Genomic DNA, 23,047 nt, shown 5'->3' on the forward strand with positions numbered 1-23,047 from the left:
GTGCGGTGAAATATGGCGTTAATGGACTATGACAACACACGACCCACGCGAGTGCTATTGTTAACAACACGAAATCACCTGCAGAGCCTCTCCTGGGCTCGTGACCGCATCGGCTCGACCCTAGATGACTGGAAAACTGTGTTCTGGTTAGAAGAGTTCCGATTTCAGTTGGCAAGAGCTGATGGTAAGGTTCGAGTGTGACGCTGACCCGGCGAAGCCATGGACCCAAGTTGTTAACAAGGTAGTACGCAGCCTAGTGGTAGCTCCATAATGACGTGGGCTGTGTCAACATGGAGTGGATTAAGTCCGGTGGTACCACTGAATTGTTCATTGACTGGAAATGGTTGTGTTCGACTACTTAGACACCATTTGCAACCAAACGACGATGACATTTTTATGGATGTCAGTGGGCCATGTCCCCAGGCCACAACTGGTCGCGACTGGTTTGAAGAAAGTTCTGCACCGTTAGAGTGAATGGTCTGCCTACGCAGATCGCCCGACATGAATCCCACTGAACATTTATGGGACATAATTGAGAGATGAGTTCGTGCACAAAATGCTGCACTGGCAATACTTTTGCAATTATGGACGGCTACAGAGGCAGGAGACTTCCAACGCTTAGTCCACAGCTCGTAGTCTAGTGGCTAGCGTTGTTGCTTGTGGATCACGACGTCTCGGGTTCGATTCCCGGCTGGGTTAGGGATTTTCTCTGCCTGGGGACTGGGTGTTTGTGTTGTCCTCATCATTTCATCATTATCATTCGTGACAGTGGCTAGATGTGTAAAATTTGGGATTCTGTATGGGCGCTCATGACCGCGCAGTTGAAAACCCCACAAACCAAGCATCATCATTAGCATCATCATCCTACGCCGACACGATCTCATATTTTTTATCACCAGATTGCATAACCACAATTAAACCAAATGTATAGTGCCTTTCACCAAAAGTCAGAAACATCAAAAAGAAGAATTTTGAATTTCTGTACAGAAAATCAACGATTAGTTGGAGTAGTTGCATATGTGCTGTGCTCAGCACAACTTGTAAGTAGGCTGTTTAGGTTTTTTTATTGGTAACGCCACCTCTGTATAAAAATCACTGGCTGTGCTGTGTGCAGTCTGTGTCTAGGTTGCATTGTTGTCTGCCATTGTAGTGTTGGGCAGCGGCAGCTGCATGTGAACAGCGCGTAGCGTTGCGCAGTTGGAGGTGAGCCGCCAGCAGTGGTGGATGTGGGGAGAGAGATGGCGGAGTTTTGAAATTTGTAAGACTGTCATGAACTGCTATATATATTATGACTATTAAGGTAAATACAGTGTTTGTTCTCTATTAAAATCTTTCATTTGCTAACTATGCCTATCAGTAGTTAGTGCCTTCCGTAATTTGAATCTTTTATTTAGCTGGCAGTAGTGGCGCTCGCTGTATTGCAGTAGTTCGAGTAACTAAGATTTTTGGTGAGGTAAGTGATTTGTATAGGTTAATGTTAGTCAGGGCCATTCTTTCGTAGGGATTTTTGAAAGTCAGATTGCGTTGCGCTAAAAATATTGTGTGTCAGTTTAAGCACAGTCTTGTATAAATTGTTCAAAGGGGACGTTTCATATGTCGACCCTTAGCCGAGGATACCTCACTGGAATCTTCTGCTTTTTTCTTGTAGTTTGTGTAATTAGTGTAGCTTTTGTTTATTGCTAGCGCGTAATTATAGAGAGAATCTCCTTTGCAGTTGCAGTCTTTCATTGTTGTTGTGGCATGCATGTTAATTTGCACCAAGTATTTCGCAGCTGCGCTTGCAATTAACTAGATATTATTTTCAGTGCTATGTTAATGTGTTCTCTTATTTTTGCTCTTCAAATTGTGTTTTTCTGTGTTATCGTGTGAAATATTGTGACAATAATGGCGTGTGAAAAACGTAACACTAGGCTCCAAAGTAAACTGAGAAATAATAATGACGACGAGCGTAGCTTGCCAGCACCACTGTGTAATGAATTAACAGACGTTCAAAGTAGTAATTTGGTAACTGTGCATGGAGAAATGGAGCGGGCGGCAAATAATGGCGTAGACAGTGAGACAAATAGTGAACAGGGAAGCATTATCGATCGATCGGTCGGCAACAGCTTGCCTCAGGAATCCGAAATGACAGGACACAATTTTGCAAATACTGTAGATTCAGGTTTTGCGTCCTCACCGTTTTCTCAAATGAGTCAAGACACATTTTCCGCTTGTCAAAATGTGAATGTTGCCGGTGCAAATTCACTGCCGAAAAGCACTGAGGAACATGTTTCAGACACCAGTGCATTGTTATTACAATTAATGCAACAAATGGGACAAAAGCTTGAAAAGTTAGACACAATGGAACAAAATCAGAGACAAACACAGCAACAGTTAGACACAATGGAACAAAATCAGAGACAAACACAGCAAAAGCTTCAAAAGTTAGACACAGTGGAACAAAATCTTAAAAAGTTAGACACAGACTGCACACAGCACAGCCAATGATTTTTATACAGAGGTGGCGTTACCAATAAAAAAACCTAAACAGCCTACTTACAAACTTCATTCGGGGATCACTGGAATCAAATAGATACATGATGATAAGTGACAGACAATAGCAAACTATCGTAGACCAGTAAGAGAAAAGGAATAACGCCTATATGTACAAAGAAGAGAGCTGATGAAACCTTCTCTGGCTCCCACTCGGGTTGCTGCTGTCAAATTCCTCGACGTTTCGATGAGAGTCGTTCTAATCACCATCTGGCAAAAACGACTGACTTCGCCAGACGATGATAAGAATGACATCAGAACTTCGCGGATTTTTAACGCAACAACCCAGATGTAAGCCCGAGCATATATCATTAGCAATGCACAGCGGGAAGTCCTACATTCATGTGTAAGAATTAGGTTATGTTACAGACCCCTCAGATTAAGTACTGTGTTTAACGGTTTTTCCAGTCTGTTGACTGACCGAGACCGCCGACAGTTGAAGAGGGTCGTAACGTGTAATAGGCAGACATCTATCCACATCATCACAGAGGAATTACAAACTGCATCAGGATCCACTGCAAGTACTGTGACAGTTACGAGGGAGTTGAGAAAACTTGGATTTCATGGTCGATCGGCTGCTCATAAGCCACAGATCACGCCAGTAAATGCCAGTCGGCGCCTCTCTTGGTGTAAGGACCGTAAACATTGGACGTTTGAATAGTGGAAAAACGTTGTGAGGCGTAACGAATGACGGTACACAATATGGCCATCCGATGGCAGGATGTGGGTATGGTGAATGCCCAGTAAACGTCATTTGCCAGCGAGTGAAATGCTAACAGTAAAACTCGGAGGCGGTGGTGTTATGGTATGGTAGTGTTTTTCATGGAGGAGGCTTGAACTCCTTGTTGTTTTGCGTGGCACTATCACAGCGCAGGCCCACATTGATGTTTTAAGCACCTTCTTGCTTGAAGAGCAATTCGGGATGGTGATTGCATCTTTCAACACGATCGAGCATCTGTTCATAATACACGGCCTGTGGCGGAGTGGTTACGCGACAATAACATCACTCTAAGGGACTGGGCTGCACGGAGTTCCGGCCTGAATCCTATAAAACATCTTTGGGATGTTTCGGAACGCGGACTTCGTGCCAGGCCTCACCGACCAACATCGATACCTCTCCTCAGTGCAGCACTCCGTGAAGAACGGGCTGTCTTTCCCCAAAAACCCTTCCAGCTCCTGATTGAACGTATGCCTGCGAGAGTGGAAGCTGTCATCAAGACTGAGGGTGGGCCAACACCATGCTGAATTCCAGCATTACCGATGGAGGGCGCCACGAACTTGTAAGTCATTTTCTAGCCAAGTGTCCGGATACTTTTGATCACATATTGTGCATACAGTATGTGGAAGTGTGTCTGGGGATGTGTGAGTTGTGCGTTTGTGCGTGTGAGGATGTGTGTGTGCGTGCGTGCGTGTGTGTGTGTGTGTGTGTGTGTGTGTGTGTGTGTGTGTGAGGGTCTATGTGTCTTTGAATGTGACAGAGTAGTGTCACCTTAACGTGTCAGTGCAATTATGGGAAGAAGCAGACCCATTTCAAATCTAAAACGAAATGGATGCAAGAAAAATACGAAAGATCAAAAAAAATGATCTCCGGATCTCTGGAAGGTCTGATTCAGATATAGACTAGTCAAAACAACTTTCGAGGTAACTAAATGCAAAATCTTGAACATTAATAGCGCAAGAGGAATTCCAGCGTTAACGGCAGTGGAGAGAGAGTATAGATGGGAGGATTACGAGCGCGGGATTAGCCGAGAGGTCTGAGTGCGCTGCAGTCATGGACTGTGCCACTCGTCCCGGCGGAGGTTCGAGTTCACCCTCGGGCATGGGCGTGTATGTTAGGATAATTTAGGTTAACTAGTGTGTAAGCTTAGGGACTGATGACCTCAGCAGTTAAGTCCCATAACATTTTACACACATTTGAGGATAACGCTGGATGCCTCTACAAAGGTGAAGAAACTGTCCGCTGACATGATAAAAGTAGAACTTTGACTCGATGTGGAATATATATGGGTTCCATTTTCGAGGGAGAGTTTAATCGAACTCTGGAAGACTTGCGATCAAATAAGGCTGTGAAATTGGAATATACATTAGATATAACTGAGGGCGTTCTATGTAGTTGCTATATAAGGTGATCAGGTAAGCGTAGGAGAGGAATTCGTGGTGTGCATCATCAAACGAACCAGAAGACGGTTGACCCCCCCCCCCAACCAAAAAAGGAAGGATCGTGAAATGAAGCGTCATTGTCACAGGAGTAGAAAGTGGACTGGGCAAATAACTGTCACTATTAATCGTATTTCTAACGATCAAACATATGGAACTCTGTCTACATCCAGTATTTACCGGATGAATCACCTACAATATGCACTGCATATGTTGTGGAAATGGGAACAGCTATAAATGTGCGGTTTTCACAGAGTGAACTGATAGTCAGGGGCTCGTATCGTTAGCCAATGAACAAATTGTAATAATACTTAGAAAGTTTAATTTTTCTGCAAACAGACACTTTATTTAAATGGAACAGTGCCTGTTGACATTAACAAATTAAAAGTAGGATGAATGAGAATGTCAAGCCGGCCGCGGTGGCTGTGCGGTTCTAGGCGCTCCAGTACGGAGCCGCGCTGCTGCTACGGTCGCAGGTTCGAATCCTGCTTCGGGCATGGGTGTGTGTGATGTCCTTAGGTTAGTTAGGTTTCAGTAGTTCTAAGTTCAAGGGGACTGATGACCACAGCAGTTGAGTCCCATAGTGCTGAGAGCCATTTGAACCATTTTTTGAATTAGAATGTCAGTGATGTTTGTTGCATGATTCTGCTGCGAGTCGTTTACGAGACATGATATTTTGGTAAGTTCCCAGACCGACGCTTGTACAATACCTGTGATGACGTAGTCCGCCCCGATAGCTCATTGGTCAGCGTGACGAACTGCCGTCCTACGGGCTCGGGTTCGATTCTCGGCTGGGTCGGAGATTTTCTCCGCTCAGGGACTGGGTGTTGAGTTGTCTTCCTCATCATTTCATCCCCACTCGGCGCGCAGGTCGCCAAATCTGGAGCCGAATGTAATAAGACCTGCAGCAAGGCGGCCGTACCTGCCCCACAAGGGGCCTCCCGGCCAATGACGCCAAACGCTCATTTCATTTGTGGTGGCGTACAGTAAAAAACAAGACAAGTGCATACACTGGTTAGTGGAATCTGACTAGTAACGAGACAATGGACCATCGCGTGGTGTGTTCAAAATGACCACCCGCAACGTCTTCCAGACTGGTACGGAAGGGCTGCTGCAATGTGCTAGGATTTCAGCGGAGATGTCCGAGCAAGCTGCAGGAATACGTCGTTGCATATGATCGGGTGTAGTTGGTATGTCCTTGCAGACAGCATCTTTCAGATTTCCCCACAGGAAAAAGTCTATAGGCATCAAACCCGGGAAACGGTCCGGCCAAGGTACAGGACCCCTGCGTCCAATCCAAAAATCTGGAAATAATTCGTGAAGGTATTCTGTAGTACTTCACCCACTACGTGCTGCACAGTCGTCAAATTGGTACCACTGGTTCCTCCTAGTCTGCAGATGAACGTATTTTAGAATCCATGGAAGATGGTCTGTTAGTAGGCTGCGATATTAGTGCGTGTTCAGTGTTCCGACTGTGAAACATGGGCCTATGAGCTGATGGTTCACTATCCCACAACACACGTTTACGCTCCATGGACGCCGACGTTCCACCTGACGAAACCAAGGGGGATTGTCAACAGAGCAATAGTGAATGTTTCGGTGGTTTACCTGGCAATGAGTGATAAATGTGGCTTCATCGCCAAACAAGACATAACACATCTGGAATATCTTGTCCTAGTGCCCATTTACAGAAGTTAACACGGTTCCCACAAACATTTCTTTACAGCTGTTGATGGAGCAAAATGTAATACGGATGGAACTTGTGTCGGTAGAGAATGCATAGGACACTTCCTCGTGCGACTGCGCGGGGGAGTACGTGTGGATCAACTGCAACAGCAGCAAGAACATTAATTTCCCCCGGTTCTGTCGTCGCTTGTTTCATTCTGTTACCTCGTCTAGGTGTTACACTACCACTTTCAAGTAACTGGGTGAAGAGGTTGATAAATAATTGCCGAGATCCAGAATGAGATTTTCACTCTGCAGTGGAGTGTGCACTGATACGGAACTTCCTGGCAGATTAAAAGCGTGTGTCGGACCGAGACCCGAACTCACGACCTTTGCCTTTCGCGGGAAAGTGCTCTACCAACTGAACTACCCAAGCACGACTGACGCCACATCCTCACAACTTTACTTCTGCCAGTATTGCCGAGATGGTTGACGTAGATTGGGATACCTGATCGCATACACCGTTCAAGAATAAACTGCATTCTTCCTACATTCTCCATACGTCATGAACACATCAACTTTTTCTGCATTGTAAGACTGTACAATTTGTACAGAAACCAGATGGCAGTTATAAGAGTCGAAGGACATGAAAGGGAAGCAGTGGTTGGGAAGGGAGGGAGATGTTATTCAATCTGTATATTGAGCAGGCAGTTGAGGAAACAAAAGAAAAATTCGGAGGAGGTATTAAAATCCATGGAGAAGAAACAAAAACTTTCAGGTTCACCGATGACATTGTAATTCTGTCTGAGACAGCAAAGGACCTGGAAAAGCAGTTTAACGGACAGTGTCTTGCAAGGAAGATATAAGTGAACATCAACAAAAGCAAAACGAGGATAATGGAATGTAGTCGAATCAAGTCGGGTGATGCTGAGGGAATTAGATTAGGAAATGAGACACTTAAAGTAGTAAAGCAGTTTTGCTGTTTGGGGAGCAAAATACCTGATGGTGGTCGAAATAGAGAGGATATAAAATGTAGACTGGCAATGGCAAGGAAAGCGTTTCCGAATAAGAGAAATTTGTTAACATAGAGTATAGATTTAAGTGTCAGGAAGTCGTTTCTGAAAGTATTTGTATAGAGTGTAGCCATGTATGGAAGTGAAACGTGGACGATAAATAGTTTGGACAAGAAGAGAATAGAAGCTTTCGAAATGTGGTGTTACAGAAGAATGCTGAAGATTAGATGGGTAGATCACGTAACTAATGAGGAGGTATTGAATAGGATTGGGGAGAAGAGGAGTTCTGTGGCACAACTTGAATAGAAGAAGGGATCGGTTGGTAGGAGATGTTGTGAGGCATCAAGGGGTCACCAATTTAGTATTGGAGGGCAGCGTGGAGGGTAGAAATTGGAGAGGAAGACCAAGAGATGAATACACCAAGCAGATTCAGAAGGATGTAGGTTGCAGTAGGTACTGGGAGATGAAGAAGCTTGCACAGGATAGAGTAGCATGTAGAGCTGCATCAAACCAGTCTCATGACTGAAGACCACAACAACAACAACAAAGACTAGACAATCGGAATGCACTCAACGAACACACAAGTACACCGTGGGGACTTGTAAAACTCCCCTTGGGAGGTCAGGGGTGCCTGTACAAAGGTAGCAGAGTACTTATGGGGTGCACTTGAGAGTTTTTTAGGCTAAGCCATAGTCTGAGGTGCTCTGATGAGCACTCGCCGGTCGATAAACAAGAAAGAGAGTCAGTGATAATATTGGTAATCGACCCTAAATAACGAAAAGTGTTAGGTCATCCATATGAGTGCTAAAAGGAATCCGTGAAACTTCGGTTACACGATAAATCAGTCAAATATAAAGACCGTAAATTCAACTAAATACCTAGGAACTGCAATTACGAACTACTTATATTGGTAGGAAAATATAGAAAATGTTGTGGGGAAGGCTAACCAAAGGCAGGGTTTTATAGGTCGGACACTTAGAAAATGTAATAGATCTACTAAAGAGATTGCCTACTGTAAGCTTGTCCGTCCTCTTTTGAAATACTGCTGCTCGGTGTGGGATTCTTCCCAGACAGGACTGACTGAGTACATCGAAAAATTTCACAGAAGTGCAGCACGTTTTGTAGTATCGAGAAATAGGGGAGAGAGTATCACTGAAATGATATAGGATTTGAGATGGACATCATCAACACAAAGGCGTTTTTCATTGTGGGGGCATCCTCTCACGACGTTCCGATCACCAACTTTCTCCAAATGCGAAAATATTTTGTTGACGCCGAGCTACATAGGGAGAAACGATCGCCATGATAAAATGAGGAAAAATCAGAGCCCGAAGGGAAGGATATGGATGTTCTTACTTACGAGATTGGAAAAACAGAGAATTGTGCAGGTGGTTCGGTGAATTCTCTGCCAGGCACTTAAATGTGATTAGCAGAGTATCCATGTAGATGTAGACCGTGTTCAAAGTAAAGTCACTTTGACTGTCAAAATTTTATCAATAACTGTCGAAATTTTCGTAATAAAGTACCGAGTTTACTGCCCTCCGGAAAGTTCTCGTGCTCAGATTGTTCTTGGGACCGAGCTGAAACACAAAATAGAAAGCTCTGAGATATTTAGCGAGCCGAGGAACGTATGTCAGAAACACAGATTCTCACATGAGGGGGAGCGTTCATTGCAGTTGACAAAAATATTGCCTCCACTGAGGTCGAAGTCCAGTGTGACAGTGAAGTTATCTGGTCTCGTATAACTGGTGTAGGTGAAACCAAGTTAATTGATGGACGTTTGTATCGGCTGCCCAACTCTTCTGTGACAATTCTAGAGTCATTGAAAGAAAGTCTGCGGTCAGTATCGCTGAAATACACAGATCATGCAATACTAGTTGGAGGCGATTTTAACCTACCGAGTAGAGACTGGTATTTCTATGCATTCATTTCGAAATACTTTTCAACACTTTTCCTGAAAACTTTCTTGAGTAGCTAGCTCGGCAGCCAGCAGTGTCAGTACACGAACGAGTCTTAACGATCATCATGTCACTATAGCAATTATGGTAACTAAAGTTAACAAATCAGTCAAGAAGGCTACGAGAGTGTTTCTGCTAGATAGAGCAGATAAGAAGTTGTTAGCATCTCACTTAGACAGTGAATTTACATCACTTAGTTTCACTAATATGGACGCAGAGGAATTATGGGAAAAGTTTAAGCAGATTTTAAATCATGGTCCAGAGAGTTATATACCTAGTAAGTGGATGAAAGAAGGAAAAGATCGTCCATGGTTTCATAACCAAATCTGGAAGATGCTGAGGAAGCAGAGGCTGTTGCACTCTCGGTTCAAAAGAGAACGCACAAATGACATTTGAAGGTTAGTAGTTATTCATGCGTCTGTGAAAAGGTGTATGCGTGAAGCATACAACAACTATCACGTCACATCTTGGCAAAATATCTGCCAGAGAACCCGACAAAATTCTGGTCCTATGTAAAGCCGCTGAGAGAGTCTAATGGACTCATATTCGGTAGGACGACGGTTCAAACCCACGTTCGGCCATCCTGGTTTGAGTTTTCCAGGATTTCCCTAAATCACTTCAGGCAAATGCCGGGATGGTTCCTTTCAAATGGCCGAATTCCTTCCCCATCCTTTCCTAATCCGATGGGACCGATGACCTCGCTGTTTGGTTCCCACCCCCAAATCAACGAACCAACCTAAAACTCTCTACGGCTTCCATTCAGTCCCTTGTTGACGAGTCTACTGTAGCAGTTGAAGATAGCGAAATGATAGCTGAAGTTTTAAATTTCACATTCAAGAAATCGTTCACATAGGAGATTCGTATAGGCAGACTGTCATTTGACCATCGGACAGACTCCCGTATGAAAGACATTGTCACTGGCCCCTTACCGAGCTTGCATTTATCATGAATCTCTCGCCCAGCATAAAGACCCAACAGACTGGAAAAAGGCGCAGGTGACTCCAATATATAAGAAGAATAAGAGACTGGACCAGCAAAATTACATACCAATATAACTAATTTCAGTTTGCTCCAGAATCCTTGAACATATTCTCATTTCGAATATAATAAATTTTTGTCAGACTGAGAAGCTTGTGTTCACGAATTAGCATTGTTTTACGAAGCATCGCTCGTGTGAAACTCAGCTTACCCTTTTTTCGCATGATACACTGGGTGAAGTACAATAGAGTTTTCATATTTCAAGATCCCTGGAAAGCATTTGACATAAGAGGCACGGGAATCGTCAGAAGTGCACCAAGGAAGTGTGGTAGGCCCGCTGTTGTTTTCTGTATACATTAATGATTGGGTGACCAGTGTGGGCAGGAATCTGCGGTTGTTTGCTGATGATTTTGTGGTGTACCGTAAGGTGTCGAGGTTGAGTCACTGTATGAAGATGCAAGACGACTCAGACAAAAATTGTAGTTGGTGTGATGAAAGGCGTCTAGCTTTAAATGTGGAAAAATGGAAGTTAATGCAGATGAGCTGGAATAACAAATCTGTAATGTTCGCTTACAGTATTACTAGCGTCCTGCTTGTCACAGTGAAGTCGATTAAAGATATGGGCGTAACGCTGCAGAGTGATATGAAATGGAACGAGCATGAAAGAACTGTGGTGGGGAAGGCGAGTAGTCGACTTCGGTTTCTTGGGAGAATTTTAGGAAAGTATGGTTCATCTGTAAAGGAGACCGTATATAGGACGCTGGTGCCACCAATTCTTGCGTACTGCTCGAGTGTTTAGGATCCGTACCAGGTCGGGTTGAAAGAGGATATCGAAGCAGTTCAGAGGCGGGGTGCTAGATTTGTTGGCTCTGAGCACTATGCGACTTAACTTCTGAGGTCATCAGTCGCCTAGAACTGAGAACTAATTGAACCTAAGGACATCACACACATCCATGCCCGAGGCAGGATTCGAACCTGCGACCGTAGCGGTCACAGGTTAACCGCACGGCCACACCGGCCGGCGCTAGATTTGTTACCTATAGGTACGAACAACGAGTAAGTGTTACGGAGGTGCTACGGGAACTCAGATGGGAATCCCTGGAGGGAAGTAACGTTATTTTTCGAGAAACACTATAGGGAAAATTTAGAGAACTGCCATTTCTAGATGACTGCCGAACGATTCTCCCGCCGCCAACATACACTGCCCGTAAGGACCACGAAGATAAGATTCGAGAAATAAAGGCTCATAAGGAGGCATATAGACAGTGCTTCCCTCGCTCTATTTTCGAGTGTAACAGGAAAGGAACAGACTAGTGGTACAAGGAGTACTTCGCCATGCACTGTGCGGTGGCTTGCGGAGTATCTACGACTATTTATGTGTAGATGCAAACTGCAAGTAAACATAAAAACATCGTACGTAGCAACCACACAGGTTGGATGGCACAAACAAGTGTCGGTGTGGATACTTTTCGAAATACCATACATCGTGAACTACTCACACAAGAATCATGCAACAAACACAAACTGACCTTATAATTTACCCTAACTTAGGTTTTTTAATGTCAATAGCCACTGCTCCATTTAAAAAGTTGTAAGTAGGCTGTTTAGGTTTTTATGTTGGTAACACCATGTAGCGCTCTATATGAAAATCACTGACTGTGCTGAATGCAGTCTGTGGCTGCTTTGCATTGTTGGAATTTGCTATTGTAGTGTTGGGCAGTTGGCTTTTAACAGCGCTTAGCATTGCGCAGTTGGAGGTGAGCCGCCAACAGTGGTGAATGTGGGGAGTGAGATGCCAGAGTTTTGAGAACGGATGATCTGGATGTGCGTCCATCAGACAGAGTAAATTTGTAAGACTGGATGTCATGAACTGATATATACAGGGTGTTACAAAAAGGTACGGCCAAACTTTCAGGAAACATTCCTCACACACAAATAAAGAAAAGATGTTATGTGGACATATGTCCGGAAACGCTTAATTTCCATGTTAGAGCTCATTTTAGTTTCGTCACTATGTACTGTACTTCCTCGATTAACCGCCAGTTGGCCCAATTGAAGGAAGGTAATGTTGACTTCGGTGCTTGTGTTGACATGCGACTCATTGCTCTACAGTACTAGCATCAAGCACATCAGTACGTAGCATCAACAGGTTAGTGTTCATCACGAACGTGGTTTTGCAGTCAGTGCAATGTTTACAAATGTGGAGTTGGCAGATGCCCATTTGATGTATGGATTAGCACGGGGCAATAGCCGTGGCGCGGTACGTTTGTATCGAGACGGATTTCCAGAACGAAGGTGTCCCGACAAGAAGACGTTCGAAGCAATTGATCGGCGTCTTAGGGAGCACGGAACATTCCAGCCTATGACTCGCGACTGGGGAAGACCTAGAACGACGAGGACACCTGCAATGGACGAGGCAATTCTTCGTGCAGTTGACGATAACCCTAATGTCAGCGTCAGAGAAGTTGCTGCTGTACAAGGTAACGTTGACCACGTCACTGTATGGAGAGTGCTACGGGAGAACCAGTTGTTTCCGTACCATGTACAGCGTGTGCAGGCACCATCAGCAACTGATTGGCCTCCACGGGTACACTTCTGCGAATGGTTCATCCAACAATGTGTCAATCCTCATTTCAGTGCAAATGTTCTCTTTACGGATGAGGCTTCATTCCAACGTGATCAAATTGTAAATTTTCACAATCAACATGTATGGGCTGACGAAAATCCGCACGTAATTGTGCAATCACGTCATCAACACAGATTTTCTGTGAACGTTTGGGCAGGCATTGTTGTGATGTCTTGATTGGGCCCCATGTTCTTCCACCTACGCTCAATGGAGCACGTTATCATGATTTCATACGGGATATTCTACCTGTGCTGCTAGAACATGTGCCTTTACAAGTACGACACAACATGTGGTTCATGCACGATGGAGCCCCTGCACATTTCAGTCGAAGTGTTCGTACGCTTCTCAACAACAGATTCGGTAACCGATGGATTGGTAGAGGCGGACCAATTCCATGGCCTGCACGCTCTCCTGACCTCAACCCTCTTGACTTTCATTTATGGGAGCATTTGAAAGCTCTTGTCTACGCAACCCCGGTACCAAATGTAGAGACTCTTCGTGCTCGTATTGTGGACGGCTGTGGGACAATACGCCATTCTCCAGGGCTGCATCAGCTCTTCAGGGATTCCATGCGACGGAGGGTGGATGCAGGTATCCTCGCTAACGGAGGACATTTTGAACATTTCCTGTAACAAAGTGTTTGAAGTCACGCTGGTACGTTCTGTTGCTGTGTGTTTCCATTCCATGATTAATGTGATTTGAAGAGAAGTAATAAAATGAGCTCTAACATGGAAAGTAAGCGTTTCCGGACACATGTCCACATAACATATTTTCTTTCTTTGTGTGTGAGGAATGTTTCCTGAAAGTTTGGCCGTCCTTTTTGTAACACCCTGTATATATATATATATATATATATATATATATATATATATATATATAATTATTATTATTATTATTATTATAACGATTGTTCCCCTTTAGGAGAGCGATTGAACTTGAATTCATAATTTCATCTTCGGATGTTTTTCTTCTTTGCTTCCCAAAACCTCCTCATGCTCTCAGAATGCTCCTTCTTCCGTTCCTCTGTCCATTTTTACCAGGCTGACGCGATGTTCTTTCCGCAAACTTCAGACTTGTGATTTTATGCCGGCACTCGGTGCGATCTTCGAGATTTTTTATGTTGATCTGCTGTAGATCCCTCTGGACTTCTTTCAGCCATTCCGTGCCACATTTACTCCTTGTTATAATATTGAATAATTTCTTTGCTGTTCTGGAGTCTTCCATCCTGTAGATGTGTGTATAAAATTTGGCTCGGCGCTTTCTGATTTCATCTGTTACTATGCTGATCTTTCTAGAGAGCTCGTTTTGTGGTCTCTTCATCCAAATGCCATTTTTGTTGATTGGACCGTAAATCTTCCTGAGAATTTTTCTTTCCTACTTTTCTATTTCCTTAATTTTAGAATGACCATCAATCACCATTGTTTCAGCTGCATAGATTGCTTCTGGAAGAATCACTGTTGTATAGTGCCTTAATTTTGCATCCGTCGAAATGCACTTCTTGTTGTAATGCGTCCATGTTAGCTTGTAGGCTTTCTGGAGCTTGGTGATTCTTTGTTCATTGGCAATTCGGTTTAATCCTGAGGACTGTATAGTTTCACCGAGGTATTTAAAATGGCAGACTTGTGCAATTTTACCATATTTTGTTATTAAAGGGGATTTATTTTCTGGCTGCCTTTCCATATATTGGGTTTTTTCGTAAGATATCTGTAGTCCGGTTTTTTGTGAAATTTCATGTAGTTTTTCCACTGCGTGAATCGCTTCTGTTCTGTTATTGGTGATAATTGCAATATCGTCAGCGAAAGCAAGGCACTTGACTTTAATTCGGTTCTCTTTCTTGATATCAATTTGGATACCCTTTACGTGAGGTTCCCATTCCCTGATTATACACTCCTGGAAATGGAAAAAAGAACACATTGACACCGGTGTGTCAGACCCACCATACTGGCTCCGGACACTGCGAGAGGGCTGTACAAGCAATGATCACACGCACGGCACAGCGGACACATCAGGAACGGCGGTGTTGGCCGTCGAATGGCGCTAGCTGCGCAGCGTTTGTGCACCGCCGCCGTCAGTGTCAGCCAGTTTGCCGTGGCATACGGAGCTCCATCGCAGTCTTTAACACTGGTAGCATGCCGCGACAGCGTGGACGTGAACCGTATGTGCAGTTGACGGACTTTGAGCGAGGGCGTATAGTGGGCATGCGGGAGGCCGGGTGGACGTACCGCCGAATTGCTCAACACGTGGGGCGTGAGGTCTCCACAGTACATCGATGTTGTCGCCAGTGGTCGGCGGAAGGTGCACGTGCCCGTCGACCTGGGACCGAACCGCAGCGACGCACGGATGCACGCCAAGACCTTAGGATCCTACGCAGTGCCGTAGGGGACCGCACCGCCACTTCTCAGCAAATTAGGGACACTGTTGCTCCTGGGGTATCGGCGAGGACCATTCGCAACCGTCTCCATGAAGCTGGGCTACGGTCCCGCACACCGTTAGGCCGTCTTCCGCTCACGCCCCAACATCGTGCAGCCCGCCTCCAGTGGTGTCGCGACAGGCGTGAATGGAGGGACGAATGGAGACGTGTCGTCTTCAGCGATGAGAGTCGCTTCTGCCTTGGTGCCAATGATGGTCGTATGCGTGTTTGGCGCCGTGCAGGTGAGCGCCACAATCAGGACTGCATACGACCGAGGCACACTGGGCCAACACCCCGCATCATGGTGTGGGGAGCGATCTCCTACACTGGCCGTACACCACTGGTGATCGTCGAGGGGACACTGAATAGTGCACGGTACATCCAAACCGTCATCGAACCCATCGTTCTACCATTCCTAGACCGGCAAGGGAACTTGCTGTTCCAATAGGACAATGCACGTCCGCATGTATCCCGTGCCACCCAACGTGCTCTAGAAGGTGTAAGTCAACTACCCTGGCCAGCAAGATCTCCGGATCTGTCCCCCATTGAGCATGTTTGGGACTGGATGAAGCGTCGTCTCACGCGGTCTGCACGTCCAGCACGAACGCTGGTCCAACTGAGGCGCCAGGTGGAAATGGCATGGCAAGCCGTTCCACAGGACTACATCCAGCATCTCTACGATCGTCTCCATGGGAGAATAGCAGCCTGCATTGCTGCGAAAGGTGGATATACACTGTACTAGTGCCGACATTGTGCATGCTCTGTTGACTGTGTCTATGTGCCTGTGGTTCTGTCAGTGTGATCATGTGATGTATCTGACCCCAGGAATGTGTCAATAAAGTTTCCCCTTCCTGGGACAATGAATTCACGGTGTTCTTATTTCAATTTCCAGGAGTGTATTTTCTAGAACAATATTTAAAAGGATTGGGGATAGTCCATCCCCATGTCGGACTCCAGATTTGATTTCGAAGGGTTCTGATACTTCGCCCATGAATTTCACTTTGGCCGTTGTTCCTGTAAGTGTCTGTTCTGTGGTTTTTCGTGTCTTTCGGTCGATCCCAAATCCTTCCATAATTTTAAACAGGGTTCCACGGTCCACTGAATCATATGCTTTCCTGAAGTCGATGAATGTAACTACTGTGTTTCTGCATTTCCTCATTTGTAATATTGTCTTTAAGCACCAGATCTGTTCCGCACATGACCGTCCTTTTCTGAATCCGGCCTGGTATTCACCAATTAGTGTATCTGCTTGGGATTCTATCCTGTTTAAAAGCGCTTTGGAAAGGATTTTGTAAGCGACTGGGAGCAGGGAAATTCCTCTGTAATTGTTCATGTCTGTCTTGTCGCCCTTTTTGTGTAGCGGGTGAATTAGAGCGCATTTCCAGTCCTCTGGTATCTGCTCCGTTATCCATATGTCTGATATTATACGGTGTAATTTATGCATAAGTATAGGATCGTTTAGTTTCCAGAGCTCAGCGATGATCCCATTTTCTCCTGGTGCTTTGTTATTTTTCAACTGCTTGACTATCTCCATAATTTCTTCAAGATCCGGGGTATGTGAGTCTGGGTGTGTGAATACTGGAGAAGAGAAGACAAGTTTTTCTTGGGGTGGTTCGCAGTTGAGGAGGGAACTGAAATATTGGGCTAAGATTTTGCAGTTATTTTTCGTGTTGGTTTCCAAAGAGCCATCGGGTTTCTTGAAGCACAAGCTAGGCGCTTGGTATCCCTGTAAGTTTTCTCTGAAAGTCTTATAAAAATGTCTTGTATTATTTTTGATGAAATCCTGCTGGATTTCAGAGAGTCTGTTGTTGTCATATCCCCGTTTTTCTTTTCTAATTATTTTTGAGGTCTGTTTTTGGGTTTTAAGAAAGTTCTCCCAGTTTTCTTCAGTTTTATGACTGCTAAATTTTTTCCATGAAGTTATTCGGTTGTCAACTGCCTCATCACAGGTTGCATTCCACCAGCGATGTTTCCTGTTGCGAGGGGGTTGTCCTAATTTGAGGGCTTCCTGAATTTTCTCTGTTATCTTCTTCCAGTCTGTTGATTTTTCCTGATTAATTTGCATGATAATTTTTTCTTTGTTCAGTTGCAGATATTCCGGATCTGGTTTGGTACTTTTTGGTGGCCTTTTTAGCATCCTGTTGGGTTGGAATTTTGTTTTTATTTGGAGAAGATGATGATCTGATTCAAAGACACCTTTGCGGGTTCTGATGTTTTGAATTTCTTTTATGTTTTCTTTGGAAATTGCGACATGGTCTATTTGGTATTCACCCTGTCTAAGACTGGGTGATCTCCATGCGGTTAATTTATGTGCAAGTTTTTGAAACTGGGTACTCATGATTTTAAGTCCAAAGTTTCTGCAGAAGTCGATTAGTTTTTCACCATTCTTGTTGGTACGTTTGTGTTTGGTGTGTGGTCCAGTGGTATCTCTGAATTTTTTTTCCTTCCCTAATTGTGCATTAAAATCGCCTACTAAGATTTTCACATGGTGCTTAGGTACTTTATTTGTTGTTTCTTCTAGTGTTTCCCAGAAATTGTCCACTGTTTCAGGGGTAGATTTTATTGTGGTGATTTGTGGGGGCGTGCACATTGATCAGAGAGTATGCTTTATTAGCTGATTTTACTGATAACAGGGAGACTCTTTCATTGGGAGACGTGAAGTCAATAACTGAGTTGAGTACGGAGGTGTGTACGGCGAATCCTGTTCCGAAAAGTGATAGTTTGTCTCTTACTTTTATGGCAGGTTTGCCCTTGTAGACCCTGTAATTCTCTGTGTTAAAGTGTCCTTCATCTGTGAATCTTGTCTCTTGCAGTGCAGTGATTTTCAGGTTAAATTTTCCCATTGCGTTGGTGAGTTGCTTTAATTTGCCTGTTTTAGTGAGGGTGTTCACATTAATTGTACCAATAAAATTTTTACGTTTCGTTTTGAGAGTGTGACGAGTTTTTGAGAAGCTCCGATTCTTCTCCGCATGGTGTCCCTGATCCCCCAGAATCCGATGATCAGGTGAATCCAGTCTATCGACTGGTGCCTGGGGTAGTGACTCTGTGGTCGTCTTTTCCATCATGCGTTCAAGTTGAATTTTAGTTTTTGTGGTGATCTCTGTTGACACCACAGGTATACGACTCGATTTTTGAGTTTGAGAAGATTTTGTGCAGCCGCCTCAACTAGAGGAACAGACGCTGACCACTGGCCGCCAGATGCTGAACAGACACCACTGGGTTTATTGGTTTTTGGTCCGCCCTGGGTATTTCATTTCCCCAGTACCACCTATATCTAGGAAGCTTTCCCCTATCCGCCACCCGGGGAGGCGCCCGATGGGGGTACCAACAACCCCACACGGGATATATATATATATATATATATATATATATATATATATATATATAAATATATAATGACTTTTGAACACTATTAAGGTAAATATATTGTTCGTTCTTTATCAAAATCTTTCATTTGCTAACTATGCCTGTCAGTAGTTAGTTAGTTAGTCCCTTCAGTAGTTAGAATCTTGTATTTAGCTGGCAGTAGTGGCGCTCGCTGTATTGCAGTAGTTCGAGTAACGAAGATTTTTGTGAGGTAAGTGATTCATGAAAGGTATAGGATATTGTTAGTCAGGGCCATTCTTTTGTAGGGATTATTGAAAGTTAGATTGCGTTGCGATAAAAAATATTGTGTGTCAGTTTAGTGTTGATCAGAATAGGTGAAGAGCGAAATGGCTGAGTACGTTCAGTTCTGATCAGCTGTTTGAAAATCAAATAATGTAAGAGGTTTATCAGCACAGTAACTCATAAATTTTTCCAAGGGGACGTTTCAATGTGTATGTTTACACAAAAATACACTTTGTAAGTATTATTACAATCTGTATACTGGGTAACAATACGAGCCCCTGACTGCCAATTCATTGTGTGAAAACTGCACATCAAAAGCATTTTCCATTTCCGCGATATGTCTGACTCTGTATATAGTTGATATCAGGCAGTAGCCGTTCATCTTGAAGACCAAGTACATGTACCACCAAAAGCAAAAGAGACATCGAAGAGCATAGAAAGAGAAAAAGAGATAGACAGTTCAGCATCTTATGCTAATAGTGACGCTGTTAAGGCTGCTTATTTTGGCTATTTACATTCATTGTTATCCTATGGCTTAATATTCTGGCGTAACCAACCAATGGCAAATAAAGTATTTTTAACTCAGGAAAGAGCAATTCGAATTATAAGTGGAGCTAACAGGAATCATTCATGCAGAAATCTTTTTAAAACACACAAAATATTAACAATGACCTCACAATATATCTTATCCCTTACGTGCTTTTCAGCTAAGAACCTACACATGCAAAAAACCAATACTTCTTATCATGACTATGACACAAGGACAAAACATGACTTTCATGTTGACAGAAAAAGCTGATACAAAAGGTGAGTATACTACTCAAGCATAAAGGTGTTTAATGCACTCCCGTATGACATAAAAAATCTTACCAGTGAAATGCCAAAATTTAAAAGTAAATTGAAGGAATATCTTCCCGGATAAAGCGTTTTACTCTCTTAATCAATTCTTTAATGTTACATTGCAACTTAGATGTAATACTTTATTTGTAATATTTGCTATTGCCACTTTGCAACTTAATACATCTTACACCAGTATGGGAATTCGTGTTCAGGCAAATGCCACTATCAAATTCCTGCTAATGTATAGTTTAAATATGGAAAATTGTAAATTATTATTTTATCGTTTTATACCTTTGTTTTACCACAGAAAATACTTAAGACTGTAACTATTAATATACTTTGTTTCTTATACACCAATTGCAATTTATATTTGTTAGCATAGACAAGTAGGCTACTGTGTTAATTTATATTGTGACTCGTTCCATATCCATGCATACCGGGTCTACAGAACACGAATAAATAAAAATAAAGAAAATAGTGCAGTAGACTGATGGATACGTCATGCAAATGACACACCGAAATTATATACAATACAATCCTACACAATTTAAAGAAGTGAATAATAGAGTTGAATTAGAAATATTATAGGCAGGCAATACATTTGTGCTCCTAGCAAAAGAATCCTGGTAACCTGAAAATCAGTGTGAGTAATGAATCCGAGTTACAGCCCATCCCCCCCCCCCCCAAACCATCCTCATTCAACCCGTCATTCGGCGACCACACTACTTGAAGCAGCGATAGAGCTCTCCCCACTTGGTGGTACACATTTGCGAGGCTGGCTAAAACTGGTGTGTCCCTACAGTGATGGCTACGAACAAGGAGCCAGTGACATTCTGGTTGGGGAACATGTACGGACCCAGCGCGATTGTGGCCGGGGGTGCACTGGGAATTCTGCACACCATGCAATCGGACGAAGACGCAATGGCGGATGGTGTGCCAGCTGATATGGTCGCCAACGCAACCATCGCCTGCGCCTGGGACACCTGGTGAGTTCTTCATATGTCGAAGCCGTGATCGCCATGAATTGCTGAAGAGAATCGATTGCCTTAAATTGCGTTGCACTGCTACTGACTTGAGTGCAAGGTTGCAAGTTCAGTTCGTAGTAAGGCTCATTTGAAAGTGCTATTTTAACAGTTACGACAGAAAAAATGTTAGCTGCTAATGACTCATCATGTACATCAGGAGGAAGACAGAAAATTAGTGTCCGGGAGGTGCGGACATCAACCTTCTGTGGGAGGTATGTATTAAACTTCACAAAATGGACATCGTCGATATTCAAGAAATGGTCAAAACAAACTATTAACTTGCACTATGAAAGCCTAATGAAAAAGGGCGCACTAAGGTGATCACAAAAGTTTGCACCATCACGATCGAAGGCGACCTCCTTGGTAGTTAGAAACCATGCAGGACGTTCAGCTAGGTATTCTCTCTTAAAGAATGCATATAGAATCGTATTGGTGTAACAGGGTGATGAGAACTGATGGAATGCGATGACACGCAACTGAATGTTAAACAATCTGTCGTGGAGCTTATCCTTAAATTGGCTATACTTTAATGCGTAGCTGCAGACAGTGCGATAATATGTTTTACAGGCACGGAAAAAGCAAACATGCAAAGGCTGAATTTGACCAGTAGTTCCAGGTGGTATGAACTGCAATATCACGCACTGTTCAGGAGGGATAACTTGCTCTATAGGTGTATGGCTTTTACACGCAGACCAGGAATCAAGCAAAATCATGTTATTTTGACCAGCTATTGACCAAACGCAGTACTCATACCATAGTTGTAGTTCTCTTACTTCCATTTTCTCACTCCTGCTTGCTGTGACTTAAATATTCACTTCTGTCCTTGCAAGATCACGCACACGACGCGCAATCGTAGGGGGCAGAGCAACTCCGCCATCTCGCAACACAATAACAAGCTTTCCAGCCAGTTTGCATCCGGATTAACAGTCGTCATAATTGTATACGGATGCGTTAAGCATTGATGTTGGTTGATGTTGATACAACTCTCTTGGTACCTCTGATTTACAGGGTACCTCTCATATGCATTTCCTCTTCAAATCCCGATTGATCGGATTTGAAAACAAATTCCTTACTGGACGATGGGATGAATTTCTAGGCCGATTCCGCAGTATTGTGTGCATCGTCAAATTGGCGCTTTATTTGAAATTTCACCATATTACGTCTCTCAATTCCACAGCACTGTTTGAAGTTGTGCAATCACCTACTGCTTCCCTATAAATCACTGTGATCTACGTCGCACGCAATTTGATGAGCATAACGTAGTATGTCACTATTATGAACATCACGTAAATAGTATCGAGCATTCTTGAAACGTGCAAACACCATTTTTTGTAACAAGTGATTCTAGTCCTTTCCTTGTATATCAGTTATTTTCCTTATGCATTGCACGGTCATATTGCTTCACACATACTCATAATTGTTTTCTTTTTACTACGCTCCTAGTGATGCACATAATTATTTTTAGTACCCGTTCCTTGGACAATGATTGTCATTTACTATATTTCTCTGGAGATGGGATTTGTGGCTCCCTGTACGACAACGATGATGAACTACATGTTTCGACACCTGTTTCAATACCACTTTCACTTGTTAAGCACATATCGTCATCATTGTACTCATGTACATTGTCCGCACAGTCGAGCGTATACATCACACATTCCTCTTACTTATTTTGCAGAGACGCCAATATTTCATCTGCTACTGCTTTCTCTCTCTCTCTCTCTCTCTACGATATTCCTGGGTTCTTTCCTGATGAAATATCAACTGTTGCTGTCGATATATGCTGTTTTTGCTTTGTTTATGGCTGCCATTCCTCTGCTTTGTATAACAACCGCTAGCACTGTAGCACTGTTGTAGGTACTCGTCGACTAAGCAGTTCAACTACGCTCGGTGATCTGATGCTGTGCTCACCCGCCCCCTGTTGCCATTAGCAGTTAATATGTGGTTGCATGGTAGACAATATGTGGGGTGTCGGAAGCAGTAAACATCATTCGCCTTTTGTGAACTAACACTCAAGGTGTTACTTGTGAAACATGTTTCTGTGATACGAAGAGATTATTGTATTATGTAATTTATATGGAAGTACGACCACAATAGATAACTTCATGTGGACATCTTTAACATAGAGCAGAGCAAGCCAGTAACCACATCTTAGTTCAACCACAATAGGTAAAAAATATGCGCATCCGTCTAAAATGGTGTCCAGTAACCTTTGATGTATAAAAATGCTTTAA

At 43.5% G+C, this 23,047-nt stretch overlaps 1 protein-coding gene across 2 annotated transcripts in view; it reads left to right on the plus strand.

The window, feature by feature from the left end:
- The window catches only part of LOC124545139 (fatty acyl-CoA reductase 1-like), a 149,655-nt gene that overhangs the window by 66,159 nt on the left and 60,449 nt on the right, over positions 1-23,047 (plus strand). For both annotated transcript variants that reach the window (XM_047123968.1, XM_047123969.1), the window contains exon 6: positions 20,591-20,774. In XM_047123968.1, coding sequence (XP_046979924.1) covers positions 20,591-20,774 — 184 coding nt within the window. The remainder of the gene's footprint in view (positions 1-20,590; positions 20,775-23,047) is intronic.

Source organism: Schistocerca americana, chromosome 8, assembly GCF_021461395.2.
Source record: "Schistocerca americana isolate TAMUIC-IGC-003095 chromosome 8, iqSchAmer2.1, whole genome shotgun sequence".
Lineage (NCBI taxonomy): Eukaryota > Metazoa > Arthropoda > Insecta > Orthoptera > Acrididae > Schistocerca > Schistocerca americana.